The sequence below is a fragment of the Elephantulus edwardii genome, unplaced genomic scaffold (genome assembly GCF_000299155.1).
Source record: "Elephantulus edwardii isolate Elephantulus edwardi_28Jun2011 unplaced genomic scaffold, EleEdw1.0 scaffold00561, whole genome shotgun sequence".
In the NCBI taxonomy this organism is placed as follows: domain Eukaryota; kingdom Metazoa; phylum Chordata; class Mammalia; order Macroscelidea; family Macroscelididae; genus Elephantulus; species Elephantulus edwardii.
In genome coordinates this window covers 133,087-158,645 of record NW_006400311.1, presented here as the reverse complement: position 1 = coordinate 158,645, position 25,559 = coordinate 133,087, and the positions used below count along the sequence as shown (strand labels likewise).

The 25,559-nt window shown below is 46.8% G+C and overlaps 1 protein-coding gene across 2 annotated transcripts in view; it reads left to right on the top strand.

The window, feature by feature from the left end:
* ATP6V1C2 (ATPase, H+ transporting, lysosomal 42kDa, V1 subunit C2) overlaps positions 1-25,559 on the top strand; it is a 108,963-nt gene that overhangs the window by 78,591 nt on the left and 4,813 nt on the right. Inside the window, exons 5-11 of one of the 2 annotated variants that reach the window (XM_006903312.1) lie at positions 6,655-6,746; positions 9,944-10,042; positions 10,715-10,783; positions 16,049-16,141; positions 16,244-16,337; positions 19,136-19,273; positions 20,127-20,224. In XM_006903312.1, the coding sequence (XP_006903374.1) occupies positions 6,655-6,746; positions 9,944-10,042; positions 10,715-10,783; positions 16,049-16,141; positions 16,244-16,337; positions 19,136-19,273; positions 20,127-20,224 (683 nt within the window). The remainder of the gene's footprint in view (positions 1-6,654; positions 6,747-9,943; positions 10,043-10,714; positions 10,784-16,048; positions 16,142-16,243; positions 16,338-19,135; positions 19,274-20,126; positions 20,225-25,559) is intronic. The other variant, XM_006903313.1, reaches the window with a different exon arrangement.

Below are 25,559 nucleotides of genomic sequence, written 5' to 3'. Positions count from 1 at the left end.
TTTAAAAATCATTAATTTAAAAAAACCCCAACAAATTCTGATAAAGAAACTCAACTCCAGTCCTCATCTATCTTTGTTTGTTTTCTTTTTTTAAAAAAAAATTATTTTACAGAGACTTTGGATTTCATTCACATTCATCTGTCTTTTTTTAAAAAACCCTTTTATTGTGATTGGGTGAATGTTTGAAGAGCATACTGGCTTTTCCATCCACCAGTTCATATGTTTTCTGTTGTGGTAGTGATCGGAGTCCCCACCTGTTCCCGAGTTCCACTCGCCCTTCTCTGCTCTCCCTGCCCTTTCGGCTTTCTGTGGCTGATTGTTCTCAGGGCTGCATTCCTTCCAGGTGCTATTGATCACCTCACAGGCCTAGGTATTGTTTGACTAGTTCAGTCACAGGATGATTTCTGTTCCAAGTTTGAAGAGTGATTAAGGGCCATAACCTTAGGGGGCTTCACCAGTCTTTTTAAAACTTCTATGTTTGATCCCTTTTTTTCTCTCATTCTCACCAGAGACCTCCTATTGTGTGTGATCTCATTCTGCGCATTCAGCAGTGGTAGCTGGGCATTGTCTGGCTCTGATATGGGTTCTAGAAATGGAACTTGCCTGGTCTGTCAATAGTTTCTTTATTTTCTTCCCTTACTTACTCCTAAGGCAGTTCTAGTGATATAGTTCCTGGAGAGTCTTGCTGTTAACCCAGAGGCTCTAGATCTCCAGTCACTGGAATCTTCCAGTGACTGCGGGAGAAAGACAGCCTCCTTCTGTTGAGATTTACAGCCTCAGAAAGCTGCTGGAGGGCCATTATGAGGTGGCCCTGACAGCAGGAAGTGAGCGAATGAATGAGTGATCTACTCTTAAGAACCTGACACTGTCCCTCTCAGGGGATTATTGACATGAGAGAAACTATTTGCTTTAGTAGAAAGCTTGGCTGGAGTCTCCTCTGGCACTTTGAACAGTAGTTCCCGGACCCTCAACTTATTGGGAGACATCGGCGTTATGATTTTCATTCCTCAGGACCTCATTTGAGCTTCCTTTGACAGTAGTGAGGGCAGTAAGTGGCACCCCAGCAATTCCTGTGTGTTGGCAAGGAGTGGAAGAAAAATGATGCCCAACCTTTAGAAGACCCTTTTGGGTTATCTATCCGCGAGCTTGACTTCAGTTTGTGCTGATGGCAAGTGAGCTCTAAAGAAAGGTCTGAGATTCACGTTGATCATTTATGTCTGCCTTCTCCCCTCTCCCCCCCTCCCCCGACCCCTTTCCTGCCACAGTTTACTGAGCTCCTCTAAACGTCAAGCAGGCAAGCTTGTAGTGGTTGGGTGAGACTCTGTCCTGTGCCTGGAACAAAGCCTTCCTGTTCTCAGCTTGATGGGTGGGTCAGTGGAAAGGAGATGGGCCTCTGGGATCCATCTCTCCACAGCTCTATTTGTGTCTGAGAGTCAGGTGCTCCTAGCCTGCCTCTCTGGGAACTGGGGTGGAGCTGGGCGGTTTAGGGAATCTGGGTGGGGCTCCCCAGGGTACAGCTTACATCACCAAGGCCTCTGGGACAATCAGGCAGTGATTCTGGAAGGCCCTTCAAGGACAGGCTGCCCGGATCTGGCTTTCCCAGCGTGTTGCACACCTCACACTGCCACCGCTTAACTAGAAACAGCCCAGACAAGGGCGGTCAGTGTGGCTGGCTGAGTCCACCCAGGAAAGCGCTGCCCAGCAAGGCCCTTCCGGGGATGCCTGTCTGACCTCGGGGATGAGAGTCCTGGAGTGCATTCAGGGAGTTGCCTGAGAGTAGGGACTCAGTAGAGATTGGGGTGGGGGGCTTCAACCTTTCCAACTCAGTGGACCCAGCAAGTGGCTGGAGAAGCGGAGGCAAGGTGGGTGGAGGGCCCAGCTGTGATAGTCCTGATGGTGTGCTGAGCTGGTACACATAGCACATCTTCCTATCATTTTCCTTCATTTTCAGTTGAGGAAGCGGGCTGGGAGGTGATGGCATATCCCAAGAATACAGCTTTTTAAGTATTGTGACTGGGATCTGAGTGCAGGGCACTGGGGAATACAGCTTGTAGGCTGAGAACTTGCCCTGTGGAGGGCATTGATGGGCAGAGGCTCCAGCAGGGTCTGGCTTCCTCACTCCTTCCAGCACTTGGAATGAGCTTGTGAGACACCCTAGTCCTGAGTCTGGCCTTGTTCTCCAAACAGAAGATCTCAAACAGCTCACTAGAGATAGCCTATCAAAACTCTGAGAAGGGAACTCGGAACTCAGTTCCTTCAGTGGTGGACCCAAAGGCGGCAGCTCTCTCACTTCTCCAGGCGTTCTGAGAAGTCTTTGCTGGATGTCTGTGCTTTGCCTGCCACACCTGGGAAGAGCTTGAGATGACAGGGTTTGCAGTGTGCAGAGAGCACTCAGGGGTGAGGCCTTCACATTCCCAAAACAACCTGGAGTTGGCTGGCAGAGCTAATAATCCTTGTTTGCAGAAGAGGAGCTGGAGGCCCAAGCTGCCCCTTGCACACAGATTGTGGCAGACCTGGGCTGAGCCACACTTGCCTCTCTTGAGCAGGAGTATGAGGCTATTGTTTGTAGTGGTGGGAGGACCCCAGTCAGAGGATGTTCTGACTCATCCCAGGGGCTCCCATCTGGCCATGCATGGTACCTGGCAAGGGGAGCCCAGCCCAAGGCTGGTGTCAGTCACCGCAGCTCAGATTAGGGTTCAGAAAAGCCCCAGATTTCATAGGCATAACAATGCAGTGTGTGTTCCAGTGGTTGGTGAGGGATAGGAGTGGTCTGCTTTGTGTGGACTTTCTGGTAGGAGTATTAGCTGACAGTGTCTCCACCACCTAACCCATCCCTGGCTGGTACAGGAGAGGGTTTTATCACTGGCTCACAAAGGCTGTGCCCAGCATACCTGCCTTCTGTTGTAGGCCCCATAATCAAGTGCTGTGGCTTGAGGGCGCACAGCTGGAAAGACTTGGTTAACAGCCCTGATGACTGTAGTGCCCAGTACAGATATACTGATTTGTTGGCCAGCTGCAGACAATCTGGTCTTAGACCGGCTTCTACACACTCTTACACATGTATATAGTCCATTAGAGTTTGGGTCTCTTAAGCAAATGTCTTTTAAACATCACCCATCACTCAAGTACTGTCCCCCTGCTGGAAACTGTGGAGGTAAATGGCATAGCTCCTTGAGGAGTTGGGCCTAGTGAGGGAAAGGACTCAGAATTATTTTGCATTTACTTTGGTACCTTAGGGAGCTCCCATGGCATAGTCTGAAGGGAGTTGCACTGCCAACTCAGAGTCCACCTCTTTGGTGGTTTGAATCCATCAGCCTTTCCAAGCAAGAAAGATGGACAGTCTTACAGTCACAGAAAATAGAGCTATGAGACGGTTCCAACTCAATCGAAATGACTTTGGCTCTTGGCTTTTGTGTTTAGTCTCCCAATTCTGTAATACAGGTGATCTCCAGGTTACAGATGCCCAGTTTACATATTCATTGTTTTGAGTAAGAACCAATACCAGCCCCTGCAAAGCTCATCATATTAACAATGTGAGGTGCATACAATTGTCAGTAACAAATGAATGCAGCTTTGCAATATGCATCAAGACATTATTATTATTGGTGTAGCATTATGTTAAAGATGTCTTAGTCTATCTTTACTGTCTTGAATATGTTTTTATGCATGGACAGGTAATTCTATGGACTATGACAAACACTTGATGTTAGTTATACATACACCATCCCTAACTGTTCCTATTTATGTGGATATTACACTGTAAAACAAGTTTAGGGATGAAGCCCAATCATAATCTGGCATCTCCAGGGCTCAAGAAAAATAAGGCATTTACACCAGGTCAGAGAACTGGTAAGATTTGGAATTTACATTCATTTGGTTTCCCAGTTGGTTCATTCCACTGCTTTACTGAGTTCCAAATACCTGGCCACATTTTTTCATTGCTGTAGGACAATCAGAAAAATGAGGACAATGTATTGATATTTTTGGCTGTTTTGTTTTTTAAAAGCCCCAAAATAGAAATATTATTTTAAAGATAAAAATCTGTAAATTATGCCCTTTTTTTGTTTCTGAACTTACACCATACCTGTGTAAGATATTACCATGGGTAGACACTGGATGAAGGGCACAGGAGAACTTTATGGGTTTTTTTCTTACAATTTCTATGAATCTGTAATACATTTCAAAGTAAAAAGTTCAAGAAATGGTAAAATACAGATTTATAAATATTATTTAAAGTAAGCCTATCATAAAGATAAGAAATGTTAACCTGGTCATCAACTCCACCTCCATTTCTTTACTTTCCTTAAGGGCAACCCATATGTGTATGTTTGAAGTGTATCTATGTCAATACATATGTAATTGGAATGATCTGTGTGTATATACTTATGTACATAAAACATATATCAAAGAAAAGTTAATGCTGGTGAGCCAGAACTCATAGATGACCTCCGAGTGGGTTTTCAGAGGATGTCAATCACAAGTATGAGATTGGGTATCTTTTCTTTCTGAGCAGCTAGTGGATTTGAACAGCCGGGAGGCATGGGTGGCAGTGCAGCTTCTATAGACTTCGCTGCCAGAGCTCCTAGAGAGACCGTGTCTGTGTATCAGTATGCAGTGTAGTGACTGCTGGCGGGTAGTCTGAGGGAGTTGCACTGCTTATGCAAAGGCCATACCACACTGGCTGTTTGAACCCAACAGCAACTCCTAGGAGAAAGATAGACCATCTTCTCCTGGGTCATTTACAGGATGGAAAACCTGATGGAGGATCAGCTAGGAGTCAGTTCTGACTCTTCAGCAAGGATTTTATTTTTTTATTTTTTATATGCAACTGTAAGGAGTGTTGGTGGTGTAGTACACAGTGTATCGGGCTGTTCACCAAAAGGTTGGCATCAGTTTGAATCCACCTCGGAGGAGATAGAAGGGCAATATCTAGTATAAGCTATGGAGATATGTAGCCTTGAAAACACAGTGGACTGTTTTCAGAGTCAAAATCGGACTCAAGAACAGTTTTTTTGTTAGGTGCCATCAAGTTGAGACCCTGTGAACAACAGATATGACCCTGTCCCATCCCGCGCCATCCTCATCATATCTGACATACTGGAGGCCATTGCTGTGGTCACAGTGTCACTCCGTCTTGTTAACACGTTTAAAATTGATGACCGTGCTTAGAAACACATTTGCCGTCTTTTGCGGCAACATGTTAAGGATCTTCCTCTTTTTCACCTACTCCCAATCTTTCTAAGCATGATGTCTTTTTATAAAGACTAGCCTTTCCCAGCAACATGCCAAAACTATGTGAAACAAAGCTTTGTCGTCTTTGCCTCCAAGGAGCACTCTGGCTCCACTTTTTCCAAAACGTAACTATTTGTTTTTTTGGCAGTTCTTGAGGTATTGCGTACTCTTCTCCAACACTTCAGCTCAAAGGCATCTACTCTCCTTCTGTCACCCTCATTCACTGCCCAGCTTTCAGATGCATAGCAAATGATTGACAAGGCCATGGCCTGAATTAGGTTCATCTGATTTTTGTTTTATATAATGCTTCTTGAGGTAGTCTCGTATTGACAGGCATTCTGGGAGACCAGCTCTTTCACAAAAAGATCTTACTTTTGTTGCTTTCTGTGGTGTGAACATTTCCATCCTAGTGAACATGGAATTGATGAGTTAGGAAGAAACATACATAATCGGCACTGAGTTTCTGCAGATTTAAGTCTAGCATTATTTGTAGTTGCACACTATTTCATTTTTACTATACTTTAACATTCTTTATGAATGGATTCTGCTATTAACATGTAAGTCCCTAGAGGGCAGGGGCTGCTGGTGGTTTATTATCTTACTAGCAGTACTCAGCACACAGCTGTGGCATTGCGTTGCTGGCGTCACTGACCTCACATGCTCATTTGCAGCAGTCCTCAGCTAGCATCTACTGAATGGGCTTCAAGAACCAGATCTCTATTTTCCTTTCCCTTTTGGTAACATTTCTGTAGCCCCTTCTGTTCTCACCTATGTTCAGCAGATGGAGAATCTGAGTCCCAGCAGTGTTAGTTACCATTTCTTTATTCCACATCTCCCTGTTTCTTCCTACCTATAGAAGGAAGATTTGGGACTTACTCCCTAAAACCTGGAGCTTAGAACAAGGGATCCCTCTTGAAACATCAAAAGGGTAACCTGGCCTCAGGTTGAAAAGACCCTGAGGCTGCTGCAGGGCATGGGCTGAACGTGGCCACAGCCACCTCGGCAGGACGGAGCCGGAGTGGACTCCACAGAATCACAGTTTCTGCTTCTGCGTGGGTTGTGCTCCGGAAGGGCCTGAGAGTGCTGGATGTGGAAGGCCCATAGTACTGCTCACACTTTGTGGAATGGGTTGGAGTTAGAGGATTTGACTCTTTGTGGGACCTTGGAAAAACCATTTGGGTCTCAGTATCTGTAAAGAGGATATTACTCCTCTCCCTGCCTGTCCACAGGTTTACTGTCAGAGTCAAGCACTGGGATGTCAGGAGAGTCAAGGAGAAAGACGCATAAGCCATCCCGTGACAAATGGAAAGGATCTCTTACTTTTATTAAGTGTGTCCTGAGTAATTTGTGCCTTGTTTTGAAACATTCTACAATATCTCACATACCCCAGTTCACTAGAGTCTCTTAATTTTACATCTGTAGCAATTAGTGCAAATTGAGACAGATCTGAAATCCCGAACGGCCACTTACAACACTCTGAAGACCAAGCTGGAGAACCTGGAGAAGAAGTCAATGTGAGTATCCAGCCCCAGCGGGTCTGTGTCCTCGCCTCGGGGTCACTTTGTCCGTGTGGAAGAATGACAGTGTGCTGACAGCTTTCCTGCCCAACCCCCCCTCCAAGATCTGCAGACTCAGAGAGGATCTGGGCAGCCTGGGAGGAGTGCCTTCCACATGTTCCCCAAGAGAAATAGGGGTGCTGCTTCTCAGCACACCACACTTTTGCCTCTCACATGCCCTCCTTGGCTCATCAGAGTACCTGTTCTGTGTTCCAGGCTCTTACTCCTATGGAGACATAAGGCAAAGGAATGCCAGAATGTATTGTCCCTTGGGAAAAGCAGCAGAAGACAATGAAATTTTTTTGTAGTCAAGAGCAGAGACATTTCAGTGCATAAGTGCCATGTTTAGAGAGCTCTGGGTGAGTGAGGAGTTGTGCTGCCAACCCAAAGGCACATAGTTCGAATCTACCAGTTGCTTTGCATGAGAAAAGACGGTAGTCTCCTCCCGTGTGATTCACAGCCTCTGAAACTCCCTGGAGGGTCAGCGGAGAGTCAGATCTGACTCGATGGTGAGGAGTTTGAGTTTTGAGACATGCCCGGAGGACCACCATACAGGAAAGAGAACAGACTGCTTTGTGAGGCCCAGCAGCCAGAATGAGTCACCTGGATGGTGACAAGAACTGGCAGGAAGGTATAAACTCAGTGTCATGGTGGCAGTGACCACCTGGAAGGTAGTTAGCATCTTATTGTTGGAAATGTGTGAGAAGAAGCCAGGTGAGATCCTCCTAAGGTGGCTGGAGGTTGGACCTGAGCAGGACAGAGTTTACCATGGATAATGCCCACTATCTCCCCAGACTCAGTCTGGAGCGACCCTCCAGAGGGAGTGGTCCAAAGATGCCCACAACTGGCCATCTCCTCTCACAATGGAACAATTGAAATCAAAGAGGGGGAAAATAGATGTTGAGTTTTGTCTCCTCTGTGAGCCTACTCCACCTTGGAGGGTAGGGCAAATGGGAGACGGCAGGGTGCTAGCGGTAGTTGTTGTTATTAGGTGCCATCGAGCCATCTATGACTCATAATGACCCTGTGAACAACAGATCAGAGCCTCGTCCTTTTCTGTGTCATCCTGATCATCTGTGACTTGTTCAAGCCCCTTATCACTGCGTCATTCCATCTTGTTGAGAGTCTCTCTCCAGCCTTCTACCTTAGATCAATAAAGGCTTTGAGCTGGTGGACATGGAGCCATTGAGCCACTGGGCTACCCGTGCACTCATTTCTCCATCAAATTGTATACCATTTTGAGAATTGGTTGGGACCTTTGCAAACATCTGAATCAGTTAGTGAAGAAGTTCATTCATTCGTTCACAATAACACTGATTTATTAATACACACATACTGAGTAAATCATGTTGTTGTTATGTGCCATCGAGTAAATCATGAAAAAAAAAAATCAACCCAACCATTGCCATCAAGTCATTTGTGACTCTCCATTGGGTTTTTGAAGCTGTAAATCATCTTCCTCCCATGGAGCAGCTGGTGGATTTGAACCACTGGACTTTTGGTTAGCAACCCCACATATATTAGGCACCAAAGCTCCAATACTGAGGAAAGGAGTAGGGCTACCAAGAGGGTCAAAACAGTCATTCCTCTCCTATTACTACTTTTGGTAAGTAAGTGTTTATTAAGCACGTACTATGCCCAGAATCAGAGTTTAGGGCTGTTGTACATAGGGTCACTAAGAGTCGCAAGTGACTCAATGGCACATAACAACAACAACATGCCCAGAATCTATGGTGCAATCCCAAAGGCATGCGGTTCAAATCTACCAGCTATTCTGCTGGAGAAGAACGGGCTGTCTCCTCCCATGTGATTTACTGCTTTTGAAAACCCACTGGAGGGACAGCTTGCCTGCACACAACAGCAGCAACATGCCCTTAGGCTTTATACTAGGCCCTAAATAGCTGAATCAGAGTACTAGTTAATTTCTGCTTTTACAGGGCTCAAGTTTACTCATTCAGCAAATGGTTATCGGAAGTCTTCTTTGCTCCAGGTTGTGAGAATTCAGAGACAGGTCTAAGAGTGCAAGATACTTTGCAAAGTGTGTCACATACATCAGACATATTGTCAAGACATTGGACATGTCTTTAGAAACAGACATGATGCTGGGAAAGGTAGAGTAGGAGGAGGACCTCCAGCAGAGACTGAGCGTTGCAGAGATCACGAGGATGGTGCAGGGTATTGATCAGAGGGTCGCTAAGAGTTGTAGTCAGCTCAGCAGCATCTAACCACAGGACTTTCCACTGGGGTGGAAAGGCGCACACAAACACACAGTCTGTATAGAGAGACCTAAGGGAATCTGCCCACAGCCATTTAGCCGGTCATGCAAGCGTGGATAGGAGCTAGGCTCCTTGGCACATTGTCAGAGGGTATTTTACCCTTGCCTCTAAAGCTTCGGCCTTGGCGGAGGGCCAATTTAATAGGGAAGCACTGTGTGTTAATCCCACAGCCGTGGCTAGCCACGCAGCCTGTGTGCTAATGCTGCTACGCACAGTCTTGCTTATTGTACCTGACTCATTTGCTAGCGCTGCATCCTTGACCTGTGCACTAATACCCTGGCCTTGATGCACCCATTTCCACTGAGTACCTAAAAGCCATTTCAGGTGAGTGCTCCCCGGGCTGCTGGATCTGAACGCCTGTAAAGTGAAACAGAGATAGATCTGGGCCTACCTCTGTTCCTAAGGCTGAGTGGCTTCCCGAGTCAGCTGCCTTGTTGACATTTGAGCAACTTAAGCTACCTGCCACCCAGCGTCCTCTCCAGGAGTTGGTAACCAAGCTTATGTGGGGGTACAGCAGGTCACTGAGGTGCTGGATTCGGGAGCCCCTCTGGTAACTGGTGATAATACTCAAAGACCTGCTGGTTTACCCCTGGAGGGGAGGAGGCATCACCCTGACAGCTCAGAAACAGCAAAGAGAAGGGAGCCAGAGCCCAGGAGCCCAGGGGCTCATAGGCATTAATGAGCCAGTCCCAAGGCCTCTCACTGTATTCTACGCTTGAGCTCCCATGGTGCCCCTGTTTCTCCCTAGGAACATTCCTGAGCTGTCTCTGCTGTCTCTGTCACTTCTGTGTGTTGTGGGTAGGCCTGGGGGCCTGCAAACACCAGTCCATGCTTGCTTTATGCTTGTCATAAACCTTATTTGTTTCAAATGGATTTCAGGGGCAACCTCTTCACTCGGACACTCTGCGATATTGTGAACAAAGACGACTTTGTGCTGGATTCTGAATATCTCATCACACTCCTGGTCATTGTTCCCAAGTAAGGGAGATAGAAAGTGGGGTGTATGGTATCTGGGCCTGTATTGGGTGCCCCAGGGCCATCAGCCATCTTCTCCTTGGTGCCTGGTTCTGAGCTGGGAAGACAAGCATAGGGCAGAAAAGTCTCTTGTGTTTGCTCTCAAGGAAGCAGACAGTCTGCACAGTGGCCTCCACGTGGTAACTGTCAGGGTAGGAGCCCGACGGTGCACTGTGGGGACAGCAGGGATGACATAACTTATTGGGCACCTGCTATGTGCTGACTGTAGACAATTATCCCGTGTCATTCTCACAACCACCCTATGAGGTATATTGTTATTTGCATTGTTATGAGGCTAGAGAGGACAACTCACTTGCCAGGGTCACTCAGGGCCAGGATTTGAAAGCTTCTGAGTGCCAGGCCTCTAAGCAGATGTTTGTGGCTAAGCTCCTCTTGTAGAGCCCTCCTCTCTTCATGGGAGTCCTGAGGCCCTCACAGCACGTGGGGCCCAGGAAATGGTAGGCAGCAAGTCCCCTATGCCTGTGGCAGACCTGAGAGAATGGGGATTTCTCTTGTCCCAGCTCTGCTCACCACAAATTCTTTGGTAGACTAGGTATATGTAAAACTTCCCAAATGCTTGGATATCGAAGAGCTGCTTCTGCAGAATTCACTGACTTATTTTGTATGTTCTTACAGACCAAAGTACACGCAGTGGCAAAAAACCTATGAATCCCTCTCGGACATGGTGGTGCCTCGGTCGACCAAGTAAGTGATACTCAAACTTTGCTCTAGGTGCCCAAGGGGAGCGTGTGTGAGTGACTTGAGCGTGGCAGGGAACAGAAGGTCCCACCACCAAACATGGCATCTCTTCTGTGACACAGCTTATCCACATGCTAAACCCCGTTGTCTATCAGATCTCATCTTCCTTGACCCTCCCCTGGGAAGCCACCCGCAGCGCTGCAAGCTGACAGATCTCCTCAGTGTGCCTACAGCCCCAGTGCTGGGGCTGCGCCCACTCTGTAATTCCTCAGGCTTGGACTCTGATTCTTCCCCGCCTCAGAGAGCCTGACCAGAGCCTCTGCCACAAATGTGTAACTTTCAGTTTCTTTTCACACAGACAGCTTGCTATGTGCCATTTGGTCAGAACTGACATGTAGATAATCCACCAGTGGGTTTTCAGAGGCTGTAAATCAGACAGGAGCGGATTGCCCATCACTCTCATGCAAAGTAGCTGGTGGATTCAAACCGTGTGTCTGTGAGTTGGCAGCACAACTCTTCACAAACAGACCACCAGAGTTCTCTACCAGGAGGCTTATAGCCCAAATTCAGGATACCAGTGTTAGGAGATGGCTTTCTCTCTTTATTAGCTCTGGGAGAAGGACTTATTTTCTTTTTAACTTCTCCTTGATTTCAAGATGCTCCTGGGGCATCTTCATGCAGTTTGTCTTCTTCTCTTCCTTTGCTTGTTTATGTGTTTGTTTAATCTCTTTTGTATCTCATAAGAGATTGCCTCATTCACACGAAGACTACCCATTCCCAATGAGACTATCACCACAGATAAAGGGGTTTGGACTTATGTTACATATTCAAAGTCCAAATGTAGACAGAAGTCAATGCTAAGTAGCTTAGACACGCAAAGGAGTACCAGAGGATTTTATAAGTAGGATGTGAATGAGAAATGCCTTGCTCCCTCAGGATTATAGTCTCAAGAGACCTTAATGTCGTCTGGCATACCATACTCTGCAAAGGTAATGCTTTATATTCTAGTTTGGTGAGTAGTGATTTGAATATTAAAAGCTGCAGCTATTGGCCTTTCACTGTCCAAAGCAGAGAAGAGTGAAGAATATCACAGATTCTATTAGTCCAGATAATAAACCACATGAACTTTATTCTCCACTATCCTGAGACCAGAAGAATTAGACAGTGCCCTATGAACTATTGCTAACTGTTCAGAAAGTCCCTGATAAAACAAGAGAAGAATGTAGAACAAAACTCAAAAGTCATCATCAAGACCAGTCTTGGTGGTCTAGAAGACAGTAGTGGAACCTCCAAGATGCCAAATGATCCTGAGTCATGTTTCAGGAATGAAATCACCCCACTGACTCAACTACCAACCAAACAATGGACGGGCCTATATAGTGATTAAAAACACTGGGGAGAAGCACACTCCTTGAACAATCACTCAAATAATTGAAAGGGCAGTATCATCCCAGGAGTAAAGCTCAGAAGGCATGAAGGGAGAGGACAGATGGACAGCTGAAAATTGAGAAACGTAGGGAGGTAATGGGAAGTGTGCTGTTAAAATGTGGGGATTGTAAATAATGTAATGGCATGTTAAGTGCATGAATTGTTGAATGGAAAAACAATTTGTTCTATCAATTTTCACTCAGTTTATAATAGAAAGTTAAAAAAAAAATACCCCCAAAAAACCAAAAAAAACCCCTCCCACCCTGCTCAGGATTGTGGCAACTTCCGGGGCAGAAAGGGAAGGAGATGCAGTTGGGCCACCTTTGCTGGCTTCCGTGGAATCAGATCAGATTCATATCTTTATAAGGTTTTCTAGGCTCTAAACTTTCCCCCTCCCCCTGGCTTAGTACATAAAATGCCAGGCTGCTGACTGTAAGATCTGTGGTTCAAATTCACCAAGCACTTTGAGGAAGGAAGGTGGACATCATTCTCCTTCTATAATAGTTTACAGCTTCAGAACTCAGTGGAAGGTTGCTGAGGCAGAATCAACTTGAGGCAAGTGAGTAAATGAATCTTCCCAGAAGCTAATCACCAACCAGGCCATTCTCTCACAGAGCTGCTCTATGGATTTGAACTGCTAGCCTTTGGGTTAGCAGTCAGACACTGTGTCATCTGGATGCTTTATGCTGTTGTTACAGAGAAATTCTTAATATTTTAAAAACCTATTTATTTATCCTCTAGGTCGCTAGCCCTGGTGTGTCCACTTCCTGTACAGCGGTCACTTGTGGTTGCTGTGAGGCTGAACACTGTGACACTGATGTGTCAAATGTGTTAATGGTTGGTTACCCAGTGTGGACAGAGAGTGGGGTGGAGCTCCCCAAATTAAAACAAGCGTGGAAGGAGGAATGGCATCCACTTCTGTAATAGCTTGCCTCCAGAAACCCTATGAACCTGGAGAGAGGATGAAAGACACCCAAGCGTTGAGGACTCTCCTTCATAGGGTCGCTATAAGTCACCTGTGACTCGACGGCACTTAACAACAACATTTATTGTGGTTTAGATGAAAGTGTACAAGACCCGCTGTTGTTAAGTGCCTGACCCTCCACTGGATTTTCCGAGAATCTAAACCACACAGGAGGAAATTGCTCATCTTTCTCCTTCAGAGCAGCTGGTGGATTCGATCTGCCACGCCGGCCTTTGGGTTGGCAGTGAACCTCCTTATCCCTTGGCCACCAGAGCTCTTTTCAAAGACTGTTTGTTTCCTGTTAAACAGTTTAGTATCCATTTGATGTGTGGCGTTAGTTGCAGTCCTGTCTAGGTAAAAGCACTCTCCCCTTTCCTGCCTGGGCTCCCATTTCCATTTGTCCATCTTTCTTGGCCCTTCCTGCTTTCTGAACTTTCTTTTTGTACCATCTTCTTTCACTCGTTGTTCTGAGGAGAACATTCATCATTGGTATTATTGTTCACTTTGTTGTTGTTATGTGCTGTAGAGTTTCCTGCGACTCATAGTGACCCTATGTACAACAGCCCTAAGTCCTGCTCTGTTCTGTGCCAATCTGTCTCTAACACGCCTACCCCAATTACCCCAGACACTGAATCCTCTCCTGCACTGTCCCTCCAATCTCTCAAGCATGACGTCCTTCTCCAAGGACTGTTCCCTCCTTGCAGCATGTCCAGTGTATGTCAGATGAAGCTTCAGAATCATTGCCTCCAGGGAGCAGCCTGATTTAACCCTCTCTTGGATGAACCTTTTTATTTTCTTATCAGTCCATGGTGTATTCAGCACTCTTCTCCAGCACCACAGCTCAAAGGCATTAGTTCTCCTTCTATCCTCCCTAATCATTGTCCAGCTCTCTGGTGTATGACAAGTAATTCATGGCCTGTATCAGGTGCACTTTAGTCTCCAGACTGATATCATTGCTCTTCAGTTCTTTGGAGAGGTCTCTCACAGCAGACTTTCCCATTTCAATACATCTTTTCATTTCCTGGCTGCTGGTGCCAAGATTGTTGATTGTGGAGCCAAGCAAACTCAAGCTGTGAACAGTCTCAATCTCTTCACCATCTATCATGAGGCTGCCAATCATCCCAGTGGTGAGAATCCTTTTTTTCTTGATCTTGAGCCTCAATCCATATTGAAGGCTGTGTTTCATTGATTATGCAAAGACATTTGACTGTGTGGATAACAACAAACTGTGACTGACTCTGAGAAGAATGGGAATCCCAGAACACTTGATCGTGCTAAGACAAAACCTACACTTGGACCAGGAGGCAGTCATCAGAGCAAGGAAACACTAGTTCAAAATTGGGAAGGGTGTACGCCAGGGATGTGTCCTATCTCCATACCTTTTCAATCTATATGCGGAACAGATTATCCAGGAGGCTGAGCTGTATGAGGAGAAGTGTGGCATGAGGATTGGAGGAAGATTTATGCATTATGCAGATGACACAACCCTGCTTGGTAAAACTGAGGAGGACCTGAAGCTCTTGCTGCAGAAGGTCAAGGACTGGAGCCTTCAATGTGGATTGAGACATGTTCACTTTACAGACCTTAATATATTTTCATACTTGTACTGAAAAAAAAAATAAACTTTTAAACTGGATCTCCATGCAGTCCCTGCCCATTCCCCTACCCAGGACACACACAGAGAATTCAAAGCTGGGCGCAGGCCTGCCTCCACCCACCTGTGCCTTAGGCTTCTGCCCCAGGGTGCCTGCTCAAAAAAGTGAGTTCTCCTGGGGTTCCTAGCTCTGAGCAGATAGTAATCAGGAGCTTCGTGGAAGGATGCAGAGAACAGGACAGCCACAGCCTGAGGTCTCAGGGGGCGGCTGGAGCAATGAGCCAGGACAGGCACATCTGCAGGGGGAGGAGGGCATCTCCAGGGGCTCAGGAGCTGGTGCGTGAAGAGTACTTGTTCTCCCCCGCTTGCTCTTTTGTTATCTGGAACTACTGTCCCTTGTCCAGGGGCCCCAGGCTCTAGTCCTCTTACTTGGCAGAGGGGACCAGCGAGCCCTGAAAAGGTGACCCTCAAGGGGTCTCTGCAGTTTTGGGGGTGCAGATTCTATGGGTGTGACCAGCCAGCATGCCCAGGAGAGAACTGTGCTGTATACAAGACTTCCTACTTAACAAGGTTACCAGCAGGGCTCAAAGACATGTAAATCACGAACCCCAGCAACTCCCAAGAGCAATGGGAAAACCTCTCCAGGAACAGTGGGCACCGTAGTCTGTGTTGAGGGGCACCACGGAGGCTCTGTTCAATTGGTATATTGTTTCATTGAAAGTGCAGTGGATGTTGGAATGGTTTCCAACAACTAGAAATCATCCTTGCTTCCTGTGATCACAGCATGTGAGAGCTGGACACCCCATCATGCATAGGATGGCTCAGGGCCAGGAGCAGCCTGCCAGACTCTCACACTGAGATGGGTTGGAGCTAGGGCTCTGTGGACTCCCCATCTCAAGCCTTCTCTGTGTCAGAGACCTTTATTTAGCTCATCTGGAGGTCCTGAAGGACTTAGTCTAGAGGGTGAGTGAATGGAAGGGTCAAGAAAGAATGGGAAATGGCAAGAGTAAAAATACCACAGAGCTAGGCAATTGAGACGGTGACTGGAGCAGTGGACTTGAGCATGTCAGGGATCATGAAGATGGCTCAGGATCCGGCACTGTTCAGATCTGTTCATAGAATCACTCTGAGTCATAATTGGCATGACAACACCAAACAAGAGTTATGAAGTAACGAGACACATTCTGGATTCTGAGCATAAGCCACCCGGCAGATGGGGACAGTAAACGCTGGACCGTGGTGGGCCTGTTGATCAGTTCTGTGAACAGGTGTTTTTCTCCCACAGACTGATTGCTGAGGACAACGAGGGTGGCCTCTTCACTGTGACCCTGTTTCGAAAAGTGATTGAAGATTTCAAGACCAAGGCCAAAGAAAACAAGTAAGGGCACAGGCGCCTCGACAAGCGGCTGGTTTACCCCACACACGGGGTTTCCACTCGCTGGAAGCTTCCTGATATAACCCTCTTTCTGCTTGTTTGAAGGTTCATAGTCCGTGAATTTTACTATGATGAAAAAGAAATTAAAAGGGAAAGGGAAGAGATGACCAGACTGCTGTCTGATAAGAAGCAACAGTATGTGAGTATCTGACAGCGGTTGGTGGGGTTTTCATGGAGGATGTGGGGAAGGGTCCCCACCCCCAGCACTTACCTGGGACAGCAAGAGGACTTCTTTATGGCCCCCCACTCTCAGCCCCCATTGTCCTGACTTCCTTCATCTCACACTCTGAATGATGTTTGCTCTCACCGGCCACCAAGGAAGTGGGTGTGCAACACCCACTGTCAGGGTTGAGCTTGAACCAGGAGCCACTGTGCCTAGCTCTTAACATAAATGTTCCCACTGAGGGCTTGGGAAGGAATTATTAACCCCATTTTGTAGATGAGGGAAATAAAGGCTCTGAGAGGTTCATGGCTTACTGAAACCTTCCTTGGGAAGGAGCTCTGATAGCCCAATAGTTAAGGCATTCTGCTGCTGACGAGTGGTCACCAAGGTCAGTGGTTTCAACCCACCAGCGAATGAGAAAGATGAAGCAGGTCACTCCTTTGAAGTTTTACAGCCTTGGAAACAGTGTGAGCCGTTCTCTGTCCTACAGGGTCGATGTGACTTGGAATCACCTCAAATCACTAGATTTAGTTTTGGTTTTTTCTCAGGTCAAGGACTCTGCCTGCCCCTTATTTGAGGTTAAGCAGTGCAAGGTGGGGGCCTTCAAGCCCCGGCCTTGAAGAGCGCCACCGAGCTCCCAGTCCTTGTCCTTACTGGTGTGGCTTCTGGGGGGTGGCTATAAGTGAGGTGACATTCTCCACCAGGAGCACCTTTATTGACCGCCTCCTGTGTTCTCAGCCAAGAGTAGGTGCTCACCTGCACAGCTTCCAACTGCAGCCACTCAGAAACTTTTGAAGTAGGAGAGCAGATTAGCTCAAGAGAGATCAATTCAGACTCGCTTATGAAATATGAACAGCATGGCCTTGAGAGGGTCCTTCTGCCCTTCTGTGTAGTGGGGACAGTGTCCCCCACTACAGAGCCAGTCTAAGCTGGGTGACTGGAGGAGCCACCTGTGAGGAGCATTTTCTAACCTCTGTTGTGTGTCCTCACCAGCAAGGGCACAGTGAACCTCTGGTAGAGAGAGGAGGGAAGAAAGAGTGGAGTGCACTTAAGATTTCTTGGAGGAAAGACAATGTATAAATATAAAGCTCTAAGTATATGCTTGAGGTTCAGAGTGGGTTTCGTGTGGCCGAGTGTTTGTCATGGCCTCATCTTGTTGTTCTGGCTGGCTGGCCTGTGGCGCTCTGCACGTCCAGTTTGACCTCTCAGCCAGGGGCCATTCTCCCAGGGACCCAAGATAAGTAATTGTCAATCAAGAGCGAACACCAGCTACACAGATGGGGTTCTTAGAGAACCTGCTTGGACTGGCTGTGCCCATTTGAGGAGAAAAGGACAACTGATAGCATAACAGTTCTTATCAGCAATTTTAGACTCTCCTTCCCCTAAACAAGAGCAAAGGTACATTTTCACCTCTCCACCTTTATGTGTGCATGTATACGTGCCTGAGTTCACCAGGTGAACGCTCCTCAGAACCAGATCTTGCAGGCTCCACCGAGGCTTCGTGGGATAGCACCATGTGGGACAGAGGGACTAATTGGGAGGCCTGGGGCTGGAGCCTTGGGAACACCTGTCCCCAGAGCAGGCTGCTCAGAGTGGAGGCCACAGATCCGATGAGGCAACAGGAAAATGGCCTTCGACATTATAGAATGAAACTGACCCTCAAGAGCTTGAAACCTAGCCACTTTCTGTCTTAGCTTTAGCTAACCCGAAACCCTAATCACCAATGAATTAATCAGATAACTTTTCTTTAATTAAGACTTTCCCTAGTTGCTTTATCTTGGCCTCAAGAGACCCCTAAGAGAGTCTTTGCCTGAGAGATGGAGCTTCCCAGGTGTCCAGCCCAGGAGATGCTGCCTGTACACACCTGAGACCCCTGAGAGTCAGGGAAATAGGATGAGTTTCACCAGCCACCTTCCCCTTGTGTTGCCAGCTGGGCCACATTCCTCTCGTGTTGTCAGCTGGGCTTTTTATAAAGTGGTGTAGATTTCTGCATCTCCTGCTTCAGTGCTGGTGAAACCTTTCAGGGTGGTTGTGGTGGGGAAACAAGGCATCTGAGTTCCTCATAAGCAGTTGCTGCGTGTCATGAAGCAGAGCCCTGGCCAGCCAGGGTATCCCTGACCCAGGCTGCTTGGGAATCTCTCCCCCTCCACAGTCCCTTAGAAGCTCATCCAACCACACATCTTACATCCTTTTTGTTATTTGTCCTCTAAATGTGGTGGCATGGGTCTGGGTCTGTAAGTGCACCTGAGAGCATCAGGTGGCATTTTCCTGTGTTGTCCACCGTTTACACAGGCAGAATGATAAAGGCTGAAATGTCCTAACAGCATGCCTGACTAATTTTCTGCACATAGCATGCTTAGTAAGTGCACGGTGAATGCCAGGGAGGCTCTGGGCTTGGACACAGTGAAAGACATCCTGACCATACCTGGACAGAGGGCTCCCCAAGCGGGACCACTTCCACTAACTGCTTCTAGTGTTGCCCCTGTCTGTGGATCTGGGGTCTCTCTGACATGGCGAGGTAGAGGAGAGGGTGGGCACTTACCCCCTGCCTGTGATTGACACTTGTCTCTAGAATATAGACCCCCCCCCCCAAGACTAACATCCCTCAGTGACTACTTTCTTAGCAGCTTCTAGTCCAGCCACCACGCTGTCTCCCCGGGGGTTGGCCAGAATTCCCATGCTCACTTTCCTACGCTTTTCAGGCAATGAGAATTATTTGTTTGTTTATGATGCATGCTTGCTGAAAGATTAATAAATCATTTCTGTGCCTTTAGCAAACTTCCTGTGTTGCTCTTAAAAAGGGATCATCTACCTTCTCGGACCACATGGTTAAGGTAACCCCGCTAGGTAACCCTGATAGGCTCGCTGCGGGGCAGACCGACAGAGAGAGAGAGAGTGAGGGCGAGGGTGAGGTAAGCAACCCCCTGGGAGTCCTGGGGTTCCCTGGCTCACATCCCCTCCCCAGCTCAGGCATCTGTAACTGCTCAGACAATTCATCCTGTACCTTCTGTTATCTCATACGGCTTTAGAGGTCTGAAATTCAAGGAATCTAGAATCATGATTTCCTCTTCATCTGCGGGACCTCTTTGGACTCTCCCTGCCACTCCCAAGGGTGCTTGTCGGCCAAGGCACCTCTGCCTTGGCCAGAGGTGGCTGCAGCTGGTGACGGAGCGGGTCTCCTGGCTGGGGGCGGTGGTCGGACAGTTCAGCTCTCTTCCTGTGACTGCCCTGGCTGGACCCTCACCCCTGACCTTTGTGGGCAGTTGAAAGTGTCAGGTGGAAGCAGATTTATTGGCGGCTGAGCTCCCCCCAAGGGACTGACCATGCCAGCGCTAATGACATGGTGTGGCCCAGAGGTATGTGGACAGGTGAGGTGGAGCTCAGAAGCCACCCTCTGAGAGGCAGCTGTTGGATGACACCAGGGCCCACGGGGCCATCTGCCGGCTGTCTCCGTGATAGGCTTGCTGACTGGGCAGTGTCAGATGGAAGCCTCTTAGCTGCCTGCTGAAAGCCTACGAGGTCAGGGGGCCATCCAGCCCTCCACCCTGATTTGTGGTGGCCCCACGCATGTGCTGGGTGGTTGGGCTGCTAAGCTTCTGGTCCCGATCAAGGCTTGGATGAGGCGATGCCTCACCTCGCTCAAGGTATGTCTGGTGGATCCCTTCCTCTCTGCTTCTTCTGCTGGCTCCTGGGCACATCTCAGTTCAGGGCTTGCTCTGTCAAGACCCAAGAGAAAGAAGTGACGAGGTTCCCCTATCTCCACAGGGCCCCCTGCTGCGCTGGCTCAAGGTGAACTTCAGTGAAGCCTTCATTGCCTGGATCCACATAAAGGCCCTGAGAGTGTTTGTGGAGTCCGTGCTCAGGTGCGTGAGTCCCTGGCTTTGGTGCTCTCTTGAGTGCGGGCAGGAGGCCCCTGGCCTGAGAATTGCCTGCTGGGGTGGGAGCTTGGGCCAGAAGAAGCTGGCTCTGGGACCTGCCTGAGTGCCTTCCCTCGCTCTTCCAGCTCTGATTCCCACGCCCTCCTGCCCTCTAGACCTTGTTGTCCATCCCACCTTCTCTCTTCTGTGTCTGGGGCCTGTGCCCTCATGGCTCTTAATATGCTGGTCCTCCCTGACCCAGCCAGACCTCTCCTCAGCCTGCCTCCTGCCCTGGTCCTAGTACTCCTTCACTTCCTGTCACTAGGACTGACTCTCACTGCTTGGCCTTGTCATCTCCTGAGGCCCCCATGCAGGCTACTCCTCATATTACTCCGGCCCCTCCATGCACACTACCAGCTGCCCCAGGGCCTGCACAGGCCAGGGCTAATTCACTGCAGCAGGAAAAAGAAAACAAAACCCAAACCACCATAAAACTTCCTTGGACTATTAAAAAAAATGGATATAAAATATGTTTACAATAGAGCAATTTGGAACTGATTAGATAAGCCCCAAGAATGAAATCACCTTTGTTTTGAAACCACAAGAAAACATTGCTAACATTCTGGTATGTACACTGAGAAATTTTCTTTTTCAGTTTGGTTACATGGATGTTTACTAAAATGGAGTCAATCCTCAATCAGGTGGGTTAACACAGTGACAGCAATGGGCTTGAGTACATCAGAGATAGTCAAGATGGCACAGGATAGGACAAGGTTCAGATCTGTAGTTCATAGGATTGTTATGAGTCATACTTGACTTGATGGCACCTAACAACAGCAGCAACAACCTTTCAACAATTCCATTACCCTCAGAACCCTTAAGAAAGAACTGTTATTCAGCGCCGGTGCCAATTCCGAGAAGCATAGTAGATGAGGTTCTCATATGCTCATGGGCAGCTGGGGCAGGGAGAGTTGAGCTGAGCCTGATGGTGGGTATGGGTGCCAACTGGAGCCAATTTTGCTCAAGTCTTATCAGGTTTCTAGGTTACACAATAAAAACTACTATGTCATGGTGCAGAAGGAAGCTTCTGTGCAGAATTTTATCAGGTGGTTAATGTTATCAAGACATTATTAGCTAAAAGCAGTTTATGTACTTGTAACTCTTTTCTTTAATGTTATGAAACAAAATGTGTGTGAATGGTTGGATGGAAAATTAATTTTCTTTGTAGACCTTTATTCAGATCACAGTTTAAAAACTGAAATAATGTAGATTTTTTTTTTAAAGAGGAGCCAATTTCTTTAGGAAAAAAATTGAAAAGAAATCTAATGCTGACTCTTCTAGTAGGATGATGTAGCAAAGGACATGTTACATGGAGTTTTAACTGTTTGGGTATTCCATGTAAATATTTACAAATAAAATTTGATCTTTTTTTCCCCTCTCTGGAAAAAAATGGAGTCAAACGGGAAATTTTGTTACTTTAGAGCCAGCTTTTTATGCCTCATTAGTTACCTTATGAACATTCCCTGCGGCACTAAATAATTTGGGGTCTCTCCAGCATCACACCCGCATTCCTGCCCGAGGTTTCCCCCTCCGTGGGCTTCTGCAGCTTGGAGTCTTGGTGCAGCCCCTCTGCTCCCTCGGAGTATTGACCCGCACTGGCTCCTTCTCTGCCTGCACTAAAACTCCAAAAACTGAAACCACTGCCCTCGAGTGAGTGCCAGCTTACATCAGGGCTGTCGGACACAGTAGAACTGCCCCTTTGGGTCCACCCCTCAGGCTGTGAATCGCTACAGAAGCTGACTGCTTCATCCTTCTTCTTCAGTGTGGCTGGCGGGTTTGAACCACCCGCTTTTTTAGTCGGCAGGTCTAAGGCTGTCTCCAAACACCCTGGTCACCACACCCTAGGGGCAATTTCCTGCCCATGTCTAGGTCCTGCTCTATGCTTGACATGGATATCTGGCCCCTCCTAAGTTTCTTCTTTTTACTTCCCTATTTCTGCCTCACCAACTTTCCTGTCACCAGGCTCCAAACCTCAGGGGCAGCTTGGACCCCTGCACTCACACCTTGCCCCCTTCTCCTCGACTCACCCATGGATAAGCCTTGTCCATTTTGTCTTTGCTGTTGTTCTTCCATGTGTCTGTCTATCCAGTTCACCTGGATGTTGCTTTAAGGGCCTTACCTGGTTCCCTGCTTCCTATTCTGCATGGCTGCTAACATGTCTGTGGTTTTGCCCAGATACAGATCTGCAGTTCCTCATCCTGTCCCACACTCCTTCTGCACACTCACGCACATCACATTACATCTCACCTGTAATGGCAAGGATTGCAGTATGAGGTTAGAATATGTACTCAAATTGAGGGGAATCTGATGGCTTAGTGGTAAGGAGTTGCACTGACACCCAAATCCAGGAGGTTCAAATCCACCAACTGGTCTATGGTAGAAAGATGGGCAGTCTCCTTCCATATGATTGATAGCCCCCAAAAACCTGCTGCTTTGAATTTCAGCTCAGCAGCACATAACCACCACCACCACCCTACTAGCTTTTGTTGTTATGTGCTGTTGAGCTGGAACCAACTCATGGTTGACCATCCAGCAAGTTTTCAGAGACTGTAAATTGCATAGAAGGAGATTGTCCATCTTTATTCTGCAGAGCAGCTGGTGGGTTTGAACTGCCTGTCTTTAGATTGGCAGCAAAGCTCCTTACCCACTAGGCCGTCAGAACTGCCCTCAGTACAGTGTAGTCTGTCCATATCTCACATGATGCCTGTTTGCTGAGGAGAAAAGGTACTCATACAACATTAAGATCTTGCTTGAGATGGATAAATGTTTTCTCCTAAAACATGGAAATATTTTTCAAAACAGTCATAACATTTTAGTGTATTTTTAGTCTTGCTAAATACAGATATAATACATGAACACTACAAGGTTCAAGTTCAAATACATACATGGGAAATCCAGAGTTCCTTGTGATTCCACCCTTCATACTCATGGACAGTGGGGGTGGTGTGTGCCATTGAACTGGAACTGACCCTCCAGCAGGTTTTCAGGGCAAGAAATTGAATGGCAGAGATTACCCATCCATCCTTCTCCCGCAGAGGAGCTGGTGGATTTGAACCACATGCTTTTGGGATTGGCTTCCCACCACTACAACCAGAGCTCCCCCATGGACAGTGGTTAGGTTCATTTTCGACCCTTATTCTTCAAATGAGACAATTTATTCTTAAGAGTTCTACAACTTGATTTTACCCTTAGTGTTTGATATGACAGTCTTACATCAGTGAATGTTGACCTGCATGGCCCCTTCTCATGGCTTGTTCCTGTTCCATCATATGGAGACACAGAAGTCTAAGGAAATAGATGTTGAAACAGCACACCTGTTAAGCACATGTGGAGGACGTAAAATTCACCTGTTTGTGATTTACCCCTCCCACTTGTCTTTTTTTTACTTTTTTTAAAAAAAATTGTTATTGTAACTATCTAGAGAATACACACCAAATAGGCAGTTTCTACAAATACAAATCAACAGTCTAGATGTATGTACAATTCAGTGACATCCTTCCACTTGCTGTTCTGTCTGCCTTCTCTTGAAACCATTTTTTTCACTACACAAGGGAAGGTGAGTCTGACCTATCTGTCCCTCTCTGTCACTCAGCTGGCAAAGAATTGTTGTTGTTGTTGTTAGGAGTCATGGAATACTACTCATAGTGACCATACGAACAGCTCTCTTCTATCCTGTGCCATCCTTATCATCGCTGACACACTTGAGCCCATTACTGCAGCCACTGTGCCTAGCCATCTGGTTTTCCTCTCTCCCTGACCCTCCACCTTTCCAAGCATGATGTCCCCTTCCAAGGAATAGCTTCTCCAAGCAGTATGCCCCAAGTATGCGAGATGAAACTTGGCTTCTGGCTGCACTTTTCCCACGACATATCTGTTTGTTCTTTTTGCAATCCATGATATATTCAGCACTCTTCTCCAGCAACTACAGCTTAAAGGCATCGATTCTTCTTTTATCATCCTTCTTCCTTTGTCTGGCTCTCAGATGCATAGCAAGTGATTGAAAAGGCCATGGTCTGAGTCAAGCACACTTCAGTCTTCAGATTGACATCATTGCTCTTTAGTATTTTGGAGAGATTCCTGACAGCCGACTTGCCCAGTGCAGTATGTCTCCTAATCGTCTGATTGCTGGTACCAAGGGTGTTGATTGTAGATCCTAGCAAGATGAAATCATTGACCACTTTGATCTTTTCTTCATCTACCATGATGTTGCTTATTGGTGAAGATTTTTGTCTTAATATTGAGATACAATCCATACTGAAGGATGTAGTCCTTGATCTGCAGCAAGCCTTTCAAGTTTTCCTCACTTTGAGCAAGGAAGGTGTGTCTTCTGCATTACATATGTTGTTGATCAGGAGTCTCCCTCCTAGCCTGACGCCACATCCTTTTCATAGAGGTCAGTGTCATGAATTATTTGCCCTGAATACAGATTGAAGAGGTATGGGGAAGGGATACATTCCATCCCTGGCACACATCCTTCCTGATTTGAAACCATGTAGTGTTCCTTTGCTCCATTTGGGTAACAGTGTCTTTGTCTAGGTATGAATTGCTTATAATTGTGTTCTTTGATTCCCATTTTTCTGTTAGCCATAATTTGTTATAAATTCCACACAAATGCCTTTTCATAGTCAATAAAACAAGAATAGACATTTCTCTGCTTTCAGCTAGCATCCCTCTAACATCAGCAGTGGTACCCGTGGAGCAGAAGCATCTTTTTAAAAATTTTTTTTTTCGACTAATTTATTTACAAAATTTGAATATTTTCAAGAACAAATTCTTTCAATTTCCCTTATGCCCCACCCAACAAATTGTACAATCCCATGGTTAATCCTCCCCTCCCTCTGCACATCCTTATCCCTCTGCTTTCAACCTCTCCCACCGTTTTTTGATACTTATTCCGACAATAGTTTTATACAATATTTATCCCTGTGGGACTGAGTTAGTTCACTCAGCATAATGCTCTCCAGTACCTCCCAAATTAGGTAATTGTGGAGGACACTGACATTATGCTGAGTGAAATATCAGTCACAAAAGGGCAAATACTTGCACACCCATGTTTATTGCTACTTTGTTCACAATAGCAAAGAGTTGGAAATAATCCAAGTGCCCACCAGTAAACAAATGGATAGTGAAGCTGTGGGTATATTCACACGATGGAATACTATGATGCACTGAAAAACAAGTCCTGAAATATTATACAAAATGGGTGACCCTGGAGGACATTATGCTGAGTGAAATATCTCAGTCACAAAAGGACAAATACTGCATAGTGCCACTGTTGTAA